Source organism: Symsagittifera roscoffensis, chromosome 2 (genome assembly GCF_963678635.1).
Source record: "Symsagittifera roscoffensis chromosome 2, txSymRosc1.1, whole genome shotgun sequence".
Taxonomy (NCBI): domain Eukaryota; kingdom Metazoa; phylum Xenacoelomorpha; order Acoela; family Convolutidae; genus Symsagittifera; species Symsagittifera roscoffensis.
Genome location: NC_087063.1, coordinates 84136641 through 84150571, shown reverse-complemented (window position 1 = coordinate 84150571; position 13931 = coordinate 84136641). Strand labels below are relative to the sequence as shown.

The window sequence follows — 13931 nt, the reverse complement described above, 5'->3', positions numbered from 1 at the left end:
ATTGTATTTTGAAGCGCCATGTTGCCTGTCACTTATGAAATAATTTGTTAAATTTTTTTTAAATTGAAGAAAAACGGAAAAAAGTTAGATTAAATGAACTTAAAATTTGAGTAGATATGTGTTGGACGTTTTCGTGCTTCTGAATCGGCTATTATTCTTTTTCATCGATGTATGGTAAAAAAAATATGAGCTTATTTTGTTTACTACATATAAGTTACTACATATAACTTATCGCTGCGATAAGTTATACAACTCTTTGACTTATAGCTTTTACTCATTTTTGTCTCGAGCTCATTTTTTAACCAGTTCGATCTGCCATTTACTAAAATCGTCCGATTGTATTTGACTGAAAAGTGGCGAGTTTGCTTATTTCTTAAATAGGCCACGGAAAGATCCGAAAGTTAAACAAATTCCATACCGTATCTCCCTTTTGCCATTCGCCAATCAAACAAAACTCAAACAGATCTGAGCAATCAAAAACGCCTCGATAAATATCTCACCTCACACCATTCATTAGCCTTAAGGTTGAAACAGAGGTTGCAATTCAGAAAAAATATAACCTTATTTTCTCAATTTAATTTTTGAAAACTTTGCGGATTTAACAAAACTCTGCCGAAATGTCTAACTTGGCATCCCATAAACGGAAGTTTTCCGTCTTTTTGATCGTCTCTGAAATCCTCTTCCTAATTGCGTTCGCCGCTCTTGTGCGCTACGATGACGATGCAGCTCCTAAGATTGTTCAACACGAAGCGGATAATTCAGCTAAAGTAGTGGTAAAACAGGAGCCGGACACCCAGAAGCAAGAAGCGGACATTTCAGCCGACATCAATCCGGCGGGTGATGAGCCGGCTGCCGATGATCCGCAGGAGGAGTCCCAGATTGAGGACTCAGCGGGACGAAAACTGAACGGTCTTTACCCGATGTTCCAAGATGTTCACGTCATGATCTTCGTGGGTTTCGGCTTCCTCATGATGTTTTTGAAGAACTACGGACTGAGTGCTGTGAGCTACAACTTCTTGTTGTCCGCTTTCGTGATACAGTACGCAATCATAGTCGGAGGAATCGCGAAGATGGTTGTAGCTAAAATAGACGGAGGTTCTCTCTCGGCTATTTACATCGGAGTCGACACGCTTTTCGAGTCGGACTTCACTTGCGCAGCTGTGCTCATCTCGTTCGGAGCTGTCCTCGGAAAACTGTCGGCATTCGAACTTCTTCTGATGTCGACGTTCGAGGTTCTCATCTTCAAAATCAACGAGACAATCGGAGTGCACTACATCAAAGCAGCCGACATGGGAGGGTCTATGTTTGTTCACGTGTTCGGAGCCTACTTCGGCCTCGCTGTGTCTCGGGTGATGAACGAAATGAACCACCGAAACCGACCAACCGAGGGTTCCGACTACAAATCCGACATGTTCTCAATGATTGGAACTATCTTCCTGTGGATCTATTGGCCTAGTTTCAACAGTGCACTGGCTACAGACGAGGAACGAGTGAGAGCAGTCGTGAACACCTACATCGCCTTGTGCGCTTCCTGCGTGATCACGTTTGCCATCTCTGCCATGACTGAGAAAGACGGAAAAGTGACGATTGCACATGTTCAGAATGCGACTCTGGCAGGTGGTGTGGCCGTGGGTACTAGTTGCAACATGATGATCCACCCCGCAGGGGCCATGTTCATCGGGCTGGCAGCCGGCGCTCTCAGTACAGTCGGGTTCGCTTACATCCAGGGATTCCTAGGTGAATTTGACGTCGTATTTTTTTTGGCTTTATGTGGTAATTTTTAGATACCGTATGACCTTGAACTTGTTTAAATCTCAAAATCATTTTGAATTCGATTCAGATAAGTGTCGGATTTTTTTTTGCGTTGAGCGTTTTGTTACGACATTCATTTTAGATTTCCTCCCTCGAACCGCAACTTAAATATGTGAATGAAATAGAAATGGATTATTTTTAGACAGACTGGATAAGTTTCGGTAGAAGGAACTTTTAACACAAGGATATTTTATTTTTAATTCTTGACTGTGCGCAAGTATATTTAAATTTTTTTACATTTAAAACGCCATATATAAAAGGAAATTAATATTTATCTTAAATTATGAAAAAATATATTTTGAAATTTCGAGCTCGTTTCAGACCGAGTGATTGGGCTGCACGACACATGTGGTGTGAACAACTTGCACGGGATGCCGGGTCTGCTGGCTGGACTGAGTGGAATAGTGGCGGCCGCTTTCGCCTCCGATGAATCATACGGGGACGCCACCAGGGTCTTCGGCGACTTCAAAGACGGCGTCGATCAGGTACGTTTGGAAAATTTTAAAAAGTAACTGAAGGAACTTGATAAAAGTCTTGACACAAAGATGGACCCAATAAAACTCTTGTTTCATTTTATCATCATTTTTTTCTGCTCTTGTTTCATCCAAGATTGCATCAAATAGTTTTATCCAAGTTGAAAATACTTTTGATTCATAAAAAAATATAAAAAAAAGATTTAAGCAAAGTTTCTGATTTTCCTTCCAAACATTTTCGTTCATAATAAGCCACCTTATCTAAAATCGATGCAAAAGCTTCTAAAGGTTTTTCTGATGATTAATTTATTAGAAAAATCTTAGATCTAAAGCCTTTCAGTTTGTAAATTTGAGAAAAAGTGATGTTGTGGCTTCAGGCGTTGCGACAGACGGGGGCCCTGCTGATCACGTTCGCCCTGGCAATAACGGGGGGACTTCTGAGTGGGCTGATCATCCGAGTGTTGCCGACCAGTTCTCTCACCAAACAACAGTACTACAACGACTCCGACTTCTTCACAGATGTGCACTTCGACGACATCGGCGAGTCGCAAAGCATCAACAAACAGGACGAGTCCAACATCTGAAGAGCTGTGATCAGTCGACTAAATTAGAAGTATGATAGACAAATGGTCCCTAAATTATAGATTTGAAAAATAGGCCAAATTAGAAAACACAAAAAACTTGGAAAATAAAAAAAATAGACCAACTCAAAACTACTTGAAATGAAAAGTGCTATTTGGTCAGGAGGATTCAAACAGCTCGGAAAAAATCCTTGGACCTGTAAAAATAAAGTTAGGTTTATATTAATCCGTGAAAGTGAAAAGAAAATGATGTATCTCTGCCTGGATAAAAGGACGAGTAAATTATCGTTTTTCGTTTTTAACCGGACCAGTCTATCATATTTATCTTTGCCCGACTTAAGAATCTGAACTCAGAAGCTTCATATACAAAAACTGAACTCAGAACTACCGTGTGTGAAATTAAATCGAAAACAGTCATTAAAACTAATTAATCCTCTAAAGCATATCCTTCGTTGCTCAAAAAACAGGACATTATTGTATAAACCGATCATTGAGATGCAAAAACTTGTTTACAATTTCGTCTGTATCTACTTTTTGGTATGACACGTTTATAAAAGTTATTAGTTTAACTTAAAACATGCCTCTAATAACCGAATGGCGTTTTTGCTTTTAATGGCCGGCCATCATTTTACACAACGACTTAGTTCGGAGTTATGACACAGCTGAACAAATTGTTAAAAAGTTGAACTCCGACTAAATGTCGCGCGCAAACAGAGCTACGCCTTTAAGATATATTTACTGAATTTACAAATAAATAGTTTGTTATTAACTTAATATAATAGTACATAAACTAAAAACACCAATATAAACTGTGGTTTTAACTAAGAATGGTCGGTCAGTGAATCGAGTCACGAGCAATAACATGGCCCCGATAGGTGTGTTAATTAAACATCTGTGACCATGACATGACCTCAGATGCTTATGGGAAAATAAACACTTTGTGGCATTCGACGAAACTTTAATTGTTGCCAAGCTGAAGCTAAAATAGCTATTTTACCAGGGCGTGTTAAGGGGTTGGTGGGTTTGACTTGTGGACGCCCCTCCCCCCAATTTCAAGGACTCGACACTCTGCCGACCCAAATTGTCCCCTTTGATACTATTTTAAGACATATAATTTTAGCAGAACGACCTTAAATTTTTTTTCTGAAGGCGCCGTTGGCGCTATTATATGCTAATTTTGAGGGGGCGAGCTAATATATTCTAATATTTCATGCTTAATATATGCTAATTTTTTGGCAATTTTTCGGTGCAGAAAAGTTGGTCAAAATAGGAGCTTTAATCTGATTGGCAGGAGCTTAAAGGTCGACTAAATAAATAAAACAAGACTGCTCGTATCAGTGTGAAGCCCTGAATGTTCCGACTGCCTTTTAAGGTGGAGCAGTATTAACATTGAAAAATTAAATGAAAAAAAAAAATGAAATTTTTTTTTCTAAAATTTGAGACTTTTTATGAAAATCATCCCCCACACGCCATATAAAGTACAAAAAATGATGGATATAGCTCCTTGGAACAAATCAATTATGGCAAATAAGCTTCTTTCAACCAATTTGGAACGATTTCTAGGACGGATTAACTCTCCGCTTACGCGTTAATAGCGCGAAATATATCGCGCGTTAATTGTCCCAAATTGGCCAAAATCGCAATGTTTAAACCCCCATAATTTTACCAAAAATTATCACAGATGAAATATTTTTTCAAATTTAAGCTCAAGACAACAATAACTTTTGAATGATTTTTAAAAATTCTGTCAAAAATGGCTGGTTGAAAAGTCGAAATTTGTCAGGAGAAAAAAAACCCACCCCGAGCACAAATATTCCCTTACTTTCGTTTCGAAAGTCGGAACAATATGTCCGTTTTTGTACACAATTTTGCAGGGCAAGTTATTTTGATAGATCCGTTCACAACGGATTTTCACGCAAAGTATTAAAAATGGATTTGTTTTAGAGAGTCTTTGCCTAACTTGCCATGCCACACAAACACCGCATTTCATGCTAACAAACAGAAAAATAACATTTCGCAACACATTTTCTTGAGAAGGAACTGAATTTCCTCATAAAAATAGAAAAACTTCAAAAAAACTCAATTTAAACTCTTAATAATTTTTCCTTTTTAAATTATAAAACTATGTGTTTCGACTTCCGAAAATTGTGATGTAATAGTTGTGCTTACGGTGTTTTTTTTCAGACCATTTTTGACGTTTTAAATAGCCTTTTTGAGCAGATTGTTGCATTGTCTAAAATATATTGATGACTTGAACTGAAACTAAAATTAATGATCGGTTGTGCTTAATTGCAAAGGGTTTGCAAGTTGCCAGAAAGGCCAGCTTAGAATAAGCAACAAACGATAATTTTCGTGCTATCAACGCGTGAGTCAAATAATAGTCAAAACCTAAAATTAATTTAAATAATTTTTAAAATTTCATATAATCAACCAAAACGGACGTTTTAATGCTTATTTTTCAGCTGTTTTCAAACTTTGTTCCTGTTTTGCTAAAATTTATATTAAAAAGGTGGCGTGCAAGTTTCTTTGCAAATTTATTGAAAAGATTTTGTAATTGCTGAAGGGAATTTATTAAGCCAAACTCATCATAGACTATCTGTGCAACTTGAGCAACTATCTGTGCATCCTGTAATGAATGAAAATTTTTTTTCTAAAATTTGAGACTTTTTATAAAAATCATCCCCCACACGCCATATAAAGTACAAAATGATAGATATAGCTCCTTGGAACAAATCATTTATGGTAAATAAGCTTCTTTCAACCAATTTGGAACGATTTCTAGGACGGATTAACTCTCCGCTTACGCGTTAATAGCGCGAAATATATCGCGCGTTAATTGTCCCAAATTGGCCAAAATGGCAATCCTTAAACCCCCGTAACTTTACAAAAAATGATCACAGGTGAAATATCAGATTTGAAATTTGAGCTCAGGACAACAATACCTTTTGAATGATAAAAAAATTCCGTCAAAAATGGCTAGTTAAAAAGTCGAAATTTGTCAGAAGTGAAAAAAAACCCACCCCGAGCACAAATTTTCCGTTACTTTCGTATCGAAAGTCGGAACAAAAAGGCTGCAAAAATCACAAATTTTTTTGAAAATCCACTTTTTCCCTCTACAGAGAAAATCCGATTTCTACCCATTTGCTAAATGACGAAAGTCCTTAGTGGCAGCAAAGTCAGGAAAGTAGTGATGACTTATAGTGGCGCAACATTCGTTTGAAAGTTGCCTTCGAATGTTATTCAGGATTGTTTGAACATTCATCGAACGTTCGAACATTCTAGATTTCATTGGGTTTTTCCGAATTCTTGAGAAAAAAAATGAAAATTAATTTTTAGTTGAAAAGTTTCCTATTTCCATGCTGTTTTTTTTGCATGTTTACACAATCTCCAGTAAGTGTTGGCCTTTTCTTGATGACAATTTTTCCAGCGCTGCTACAAACACCATCAGACTCGAGAATGGTATGCCAAAAACTTTCCAAAGTATGCCAAAGTAGTGAGTTCAGGATACTTAGTGTAAACAATTCAATAACACGCAGGTCAAATAGAATCGAACGTTTGCGAGAGCCTTCAAAGGTTCATAGTCGATCAAAAGTTTGAACGTTCCAATATTCGATTTCACCACAAATGCCTTGAGCTCAAATGTAAAGAGATAGTTCACTTGTTAACAATTTTGTGAAATTTAAAGGAGTTTTGAAATTGAAAATTGAAAAATTGTTGCAATTTTTTTTTCAATGACGCGTTGTTAGTAATATTATTAAAAAATTTTCTGTGAAGTTATTTTGTTTATTTGAAAGAATAAAATAGTGAGCTTAGGCGACTCAAAAAAAAGGTTAAGTCTACCCGCTTTGACAATTTGAGACAAATATCTATTTAGACCAATTTTATAACAGTTTTGTTTTGCAGTATAAAAATCAAACTACACGATCCCCTCGCTGGTTAAATGAAATTCCAATCTGCTTCAACAATTTTATCTCGTGGGAAAAACTTAAATGACTAAGAAATCATAAGATAATAGAAGGTCTTTCCTACTAAACCTCCTCAGAAGAAGAGCAATCGATTTTTTTATTCACAACAATTCAAAATTGACTAAAGCATTTTAAATTACTCTAGACTATCTTCAAACAGGAACTGAAGTGATTTTTTTTTCAGTTATTATTTATTATTTTTGCATTAAGTATGATCAGCAAGGAAATTGAAACAAATAAATTGTTGACATAATACTTAAATTACACAAAAAAAACCTGCTAACATTCTTCATGTTTTCTTTAATAGTTTCATCTAATCGAAAGGGTAGTTAATACTTGAAATACTTGAAATAATTTTGCGATTTTGACAAGCTGATATTAGTCTACAATAGGTTTTTCAGTTTAGGAGGTTTGAAGCATAAAATCGGGCCATTCAATTCAAAAAGCACTTTTATAGGATGAAAACCCTCATTGTTTTGTTATTAATAAAATTGTTTACAGACACATTTTTGCATGACATCATAAAAACAAGCGACAAATATAGCCAATCAAATTCCTGTTTTGGGACCAAAAACGTTAGCTAAAAACAAGAAACTGTTTGAAAAAAAAACAAAAGCAACTTTACTATTTTTTAAACGATCATTATGAGTTCTGGAAGAAAAAAGCGTCTGACAAGAACATTGATTAATAAACTTTACTCACTAGGTGTCAACAAAACCATTTTTAGACAATTCAGTTGAGTTGAAATTAATTGAAGTTGATATTTTTGATTTAAGATGTTGTATAAAATGGGTCTTTTTGATAACATCCCCCACCATAAATGATAAAAAATTAAATGAAAATTTTTCTAACAAAATTAGATTAATTTCATATAAATGCAAGAAATTAAAGAATTGAGTGAATGTTATTTTGGCTCGATTTTTTTTATTCAATCATAACTTACCTCTGATATTTATCAAATTGAGTTTGATTAAGTAACGACAATGCTAGTTGGGAGGCATGTGGGTGTCATCAGGCAGCCTGGATTAGTTTTTGTTAAGTGATCCCTTCTTTTGCCCTATCTTAGATAACTGACCACTTCGTGAACTCTAGAAGGTCAAAAAATGTTGTATCTTTGCTTTTTTCATGAGAAAACCATGTAAAATTATAGACAAATGCCCCCCCCCCCCCCCCTCGTCAGAGATTCGAACCCCTTATCAAACAAAGATTCTCCTTTTGGTATTTTTATGACATCCATTTTTGGCTTTATAATTGGCTTCGGCGCCTTTTATATACTAGTTTTGAAGGGGAGTGCGCGCTTAAAAACGCATTTTTTTGGTAAAATTTTCTCAAAAAACGCCCAAATACGGCATTTTTGACCTCTTTTTATTGCCTGCTGAGCAAAATATTAGTCAACATAGGGTTCTTAAAGTGTTCTGGGAGCGTTCGAAAAATCAATTTGGTCGACCTATCAAAACTTCGACAAAATTTTTGAAAAATTTATGAAAATCCAACCTCCTTCCCCGAGAAAATCCTAAATCCGCCCTGTTTATGGTACCTAGCAAACATTGTTACAGCTATACTGAAGTCTAAGTTGGCTGAGCCTAGATTTTTTTCTCTCCTGTAACGAATTTATTAATTTTAGGGAGGGGTGAAAAGATCCCTTTGTCTAACAAAATCCCATTAAAAGATCAATTGGTGCAAATTCTCTTTTGAATACAAAAAATACTGTTAATTTTGAGAACAGTTTTTTTTTATTTAACCTCATTACAAAAAAACTCATGATTACAAAACATCCATAACACCGATTCATCGGCTCTTTTGCTGTTCCACCCAGTTACTGTTCTTCCATTGTTCTACCCAGTACGTGACAATTTTTTACCTTACATGTCGATTCACTGACCAATTTTAATTGAGTTATATGACGAGTGAACAGGGTGAACAGGGAGTATATATATAAAATATATAAGGGTGGATTTAGAGGGAATGGGGAAGCGGACGATCTCCCCCCTCATGGATTCGACCCTCTGACGACACAAAGGGTCCTCCCTTTGTACTGTTTTGAGATATCCATTTTGGCGACAAACAATTAAAACTTTCTAAAGACGCCTTGCTCGTCAATATATACTAATTTGGAGGGGGAACGCGCGCCGAAAAAATGCAATGTTTTGGTGATAATTTTCCAAAAAAATCTAAAATTTTTTTTGGCCTGTTTTTTCAAAATTTTGCCTGCGAGGCTCAATATTTGGCCCAAACGAGGACTTTTAAGTTCTTTGGGAGAGCTCGGAAAATCAATTCGGTCAGCCTAAAAAATAATATTCAAGGGTGTTTTTAATGAGAGCATTTAACAGTGTAACCGATATACGATCCGATCTTCCCTCTAGACTCGTACTCGGTGGAAATATTTGTCCCACTTACCAACCGAGGTGTCTTTCCCTCGGTTTTATTGGGTTTTATTTTCTGACATCAATTTTCGACGACGAACCCTAAAAATTTTCTAAAGACGCCTTGCTCGTCAATATATACTAATTTTGAGGGGGAACGCGCGCCGAAAAAACGCAATGTTTTGGTGATAATATTCCAAAAAATCTAAAAAAGTTTTTCTGGCCTGTTTTTTCAAAATTTTGCCTGCGAGGCTCAATATTTGGCCCAAACCAGGACTTTTAAGTTCTTTGGGAGAGCTCGGAAAATCAATTCGGTCAACCTAAAAAACAATATTCAAGGGTGTTTTTTTTAATGAGAGCATTTAACAGTGTAACCGATATACGATCCGATCTTCCCTCTAGACTCGTACTCAGTGGAAACATTTGTCCCACTTACCAACCGAGGTGCCTTTCCCTCGGTTTTATTGGTTTTCATTTTCTGACATCATTTTTCGACGACGAACCCTAAAAATTTTCTAAAGGCGCCTTGCTCGTCAATATATACTAATTTTGAGGGGGAACGCGCGCCGAAAAAACGCAATGTTTTGGTGATAATTTTCCAAAAAATCTAAAAAAGTTTTTCTGGCCTGTTTTTTTTCAAAATTTTGCCTGCGAGGCTCAATATTTGGCCCAAACCAGGACTTTTAAGTTCTTTGGGAGAGCTCGGAAAATCAATTCGGTCAACCTAAAAAACAATATTCAAGGGTGTTTTTTTTAATGAGAGCATTTAACAGTGTAACCGATATACGATCCGATCTTCCCTCTAGACTCGTACTCGGTGGAAACATTTCTCCCACTTACCAACCGAGGTGTCTTTCCCTCGGTTTTATTGGTTTTCATTTTCTGACATCATTTTTTGACGACGAACCCTAAAAATTTTCTAAAGGCGCCTTGCGCGTCAATATATACTAATTTTGAGGGGGAACGCGCGCCGAAAAAACGCAATGTTTTGGTGATAATTTTCCAAAAAATTGAAAAAAGTTTTTTTGGCCTGTTTTTTCAAAATTTTGCCTGCGAGGCTCAATATTTGGCCCAAACAAGGACCTTTAAGTTCTTTGGGAGAGCTCGGAAAATCAATTCGGTCAACCTAAAAAATAATATTCAAGGGTGTTTTTTTTTAATGAGAGCATTTAACAGTGTAACCGATATACGATCCGATCTTCCCTCTAGACTCGTACTCGGTGGAAATATTTGTCCCACTTACCAACCGAGGTGTCTTTCCCTCGGTTTTATTGGGTTTTATTTTCTGACATCAGTTTTCGACGACGAACCCTAAAAATTTTCTAAAGGCGCCTTTCTCGTCAATATATACTAATTTTGAGGGGGAACACGCGCCGAAAAAACGCAATGTTTTGGTGATAATTTTCCAAAAAATTGAAAAAAGTTTTTTTGGCCTGTTTTTTCAAAATTTTGCCTGCGAGGCTCAATATTTGACCCAAACCAGGACTTTTAAGTTCTTTGGGAGAGCTCGGAAAATCAATTCGGTCAACCTAAAAAACAATATTCAAGGGTGTTTTTTTTAATGAGAGCATTTAACAGTGTAACCGATATACGATCCGATCTTCCCTCTAGACTCGTACTCGGTGGAAATATTTGTCCCACTTACCAACCGAGGTGTCTTTCCCTCGGTTTTATTGGGTTTTATTTTCTGACATCAGTTTTCGACGACGAACCCTAAAAATTTTCTAAAGACGCCTTGCTCGTCAATATATACTAATTTTGAGGGGGAACGCGCGCCGAAAAAACGCAATGTTTTGGTGATAATTTTCCAAAAAATCTAAAAAAGTTTTTCTGGCCTGTTTTTTCAAAATTTTGCCTGCGAGGCTCAATATTTGGCCCAAACCAGGACTTTTAAGTTCTTTGGGAGAGCTCGGAAAATCAATTCGGTCAACCTAAAAAACAATATTCAAGGGTGTTTTTTTTAATGAGAGCATTTAACAGTGTAACCGATATACGATCCGATCTTCCCTCTAGACTCGTACTCGGTGGAAACATTTCTCCTACTTACCAACCGAGGTGTCTTTCCCTCGGTTTTATTGGTTTTCATTTTCTGACATCATTTTTTGACGACGAACCCTAAAAATTTTCTAAAGGCGCCTTGCTCGTCAATATATACTAATTTTGAGGGGGAACGCGCGCCGAAAAAACGCAATGTTTTGGTGATAATTTTCCAAAAAATTGAAAAAAGTTTTTTTGGCCTGTTTTTTCAAAATTTTGCCTGCGAGGCTCAATATTTGGCCCAAACAAGGACCTTTAAGTTCTTTGGGAGAGCTCGGAAAATCAATTCGGTCAACCTAAAAAATAATATTCAAGGGTGTTTTTTTTTAATGAGAGCATTTAACAGTGTAACCGATATACGATCCGATCTTCCCTCTAGACTCGTACTCGGTGGAAATATTTGTCCCACTTACCAACCGAGGTGTCTTTCCCTCGGTTTTATTGGGTTTTATTTTCTGACATCAGTTTTCGACGACGAACCCTAAAAATTTTCTAAAGACGCCTTGCTCGTCAATATATACTAATTTTGAGGGGGAACGCGCGCCGAAAAAACGCAATGTTTTGGTGATAATTTTCCAAAAAATCTAAAAAAGTTTTTCTGGCCTGTTTTTTCAAAATTTTGCCTGCGAGGCTCAATATTTGGCCCAAACCAGGACTTTTAAGTTCTTTGGGAGAGCTCGGAAAATCAATTCGGTCAACCTAAAAAACAATATTCAAGGGTGTTTTTTTTAATGAGAGCATTTAACAGTGTAACCGATATACGATCCGATCTTCCCTCTAGACTCGTACTCGGTGGAAACATTTCTCCTACTTACCAACCGAGGTGTCTTTCCCTCGGTTTTATTGGTTTTCATTTTCTGACATCATTTTTTGACGACGAACCCTAAAAATTTTCTAAAGGCGCCTTGCTCGTCAATATATACTAATTTTGAGGGGGAACGCGCGCCGAAAAAACGCAATGTTTTGGTGATAATTTTCCAAAAAATTGAAAAAAGTTTTTTTGGCCTGTTTTTTCAAAATTTTGCCTGCGAGGCTCAATATTTGGCCCAAACAAGGACCTTTAAGTTCTTTGGGAGAGCTCGGAAAATCAATTCGGTCAACCTAAAAAATAATATTCAAGGGTGTTTTTTTTTAATGAGAGCATTTAACAGTGTAACCGATATACGATCCGATCTTCCCTCTAGACTCGTACTCGGTGGAAACATTTGTCCCACTTACCAACCGAGGTGTCTTTCCCTCGGTTTTATTGGGTTTTATTTTCTGACATCAGTTTTCGACGACGAACCCTAAAAATTTTCTAAAGGCGCCTTTCTCGTCAATATATACTAATTTTGAGGGGGAACGCGCGCCGAAAAAACGCAATGTTTTGGTGATAATTTTCCAAATAATTGAAAAAAGTTTTTTTGGCCTGTTTTTTCAAAATTTTGCCTGCGAGGCTCAATATTTGACCCAAACCAGGACTTTTAAGTTCTTTGGGAGAGCTCGGAAAATCAATTCGGTCAACCTAAAAAACAATATTCAAGGGTGTTTTTTTTAATGAGAGCATTTAACAGTGTAACCGATATACGATCCGATCTTCCCTCTAGACTCGTACTCGGTGGAAACATTTGTCCCACTTACCAACCGAGGTGTCTTTCCCTCGGTTTTATTGGTTTTCATTTTCTGACATCATTTTTTGACGACGAACCCTAAAAAATTTCTAAAGGCGCCTTGCTCGTCAATATATACTAATTTTGAGGGGAACGCGCGCCGAAAAAACGCAATGTTTTGGTGATAATTTTCCAAAAAATTGAAAAAAGTTTTTTTTGGCCTGTTTTTTCAAAATTTTGCCTGCGAGGCTCAATATTTGGTCCAAACCAGGACTTTTAAGTTCTTTGGGAGAGCTCGGAAAATCAATTCGGTCAACCTAAAAATTAATATTCAAGGGTGTTTTTTTTAATGAGAGCATTTAACAGTGTAACCGATATACGATCCGATCTTCCCTCTACACTCTTACTCGGTAGAAACATTTGTCCCACTTACCAACCGAGGTGTCTTTCCCTCGCGGTTTTATTGGGTTTTAGTTTCTGACATCAGTTTTTGATGACTAAACCTAAAAATTTTCTTGAGGCGCCTTTGGCGCCAGTATATACTAATTTTGAGGGGGAACGCGCTCTGAAAAAACGCAATGTTTTGGTGATAAATTTCCAAAAAATCTAAAAACGTTTTTTTGGCCTGTTTTTTCAAAATTTTGCCTGCGAGGCTCAATATTTGTCCCAAACAAGGACTTTTAAGTTTTTTGGGAGAGCTCGGAAAATCAATTCGGTCAACCTAAAAAATAATACTCAAGGGTGTTTTTAATGAGAGCATTTAACAGTGTAACCGATATACGATCCGATCTTCCCTCTAGACTCGTACTCGGTAGAAATATTTGTCCCACTTACCAAGCGAGGTGTCTTTCCCTCGGTTTTATTGGGTTTTATTTTCTGACATCAGTTTTCGACGACGAACCCTAAAAATTTTCTAAAGGCGCCTTGCTCGTCAATATGTACTAGTTTTGAGGGGGAACGCGCGCCAAAAAAACGCAATGTTTTGGTGATAGTTATCCATAAAATCTAAAAAAGTTTTTTTGGCCTGTTTTTTCAAAATTTCGCCTGCGAGGCTCAATATTTGGCCCAAACGAGGACTTTTAAATTCTTTGGGAGAGCTCGGAAAATCAAT

At 36.9% G+C, this 13931-nt stretch overlaps 1 protein-coding gene across 2 annotated transcripts; it reads left to right on the top strand.

The window, feature by feature from the left end:
* Window positions 1-253: 253 nt before the first annotated feature.
* LOC134840685 (ammonium transporter Rh type B-like) lies at window positions 254-3447 on the top strand. Of its 2 annotated transcripts, XM_063856657.1 has the most exons (4): window positions 254-1737; window positions 2134-2297; window positions 2663-2898; window positions 3208-3447. In XM_063856657.1, exons 1-3 carry the CDS (start codon window positions 618-620, stop codon window positions 2867-2869), a joined length of 1491 nt encoding a protein of 496 aa, XP_063712727.1. In that variant the 5' UTR covers window positions 254-617; the 3' UTR covers window positions 2870-2898; window positions 3208-3447. The 2 variants fall into 2 exon arrangements, with proteins under 2 accessions (XP_063712727.1, XP_063712726.1); XM_063856656.1 differs by having other exon boundaries at window positions 255-1737; window positions 2663-3447.
* The last annotated feature ends 10484 nt before the right edge of the window (window positions 3448-13931 follow it).

What these genes read in the sequence shown, in the direction of transcription:
- LOC134840685 (XM_063856657.1), top strand. Translation starts at nt 618, where the DNA reads ATGTCTAACTTGGCATCCCATAAACGGAAGTTTTCCGTCTTTTTGATC. An exon ending in TTACATCCAGGGATTCCTAG is followed by an intron (nt 1,738 to 2,133) that starts GTGAATTTGACG and finishes AGCTCGTTTCAG; the next exon opens with ACCGAGTGATTGGGCTGCAC. An exon ending in TCAAAGACGGCGTCGATCAG is followed by an intron (nt 2,298 to 2,662) that starts GTACGTTTGGAA and finishes TTGTGGCTTCAG; the next exon opens with GCGTTGCGACAGACGGGGGC.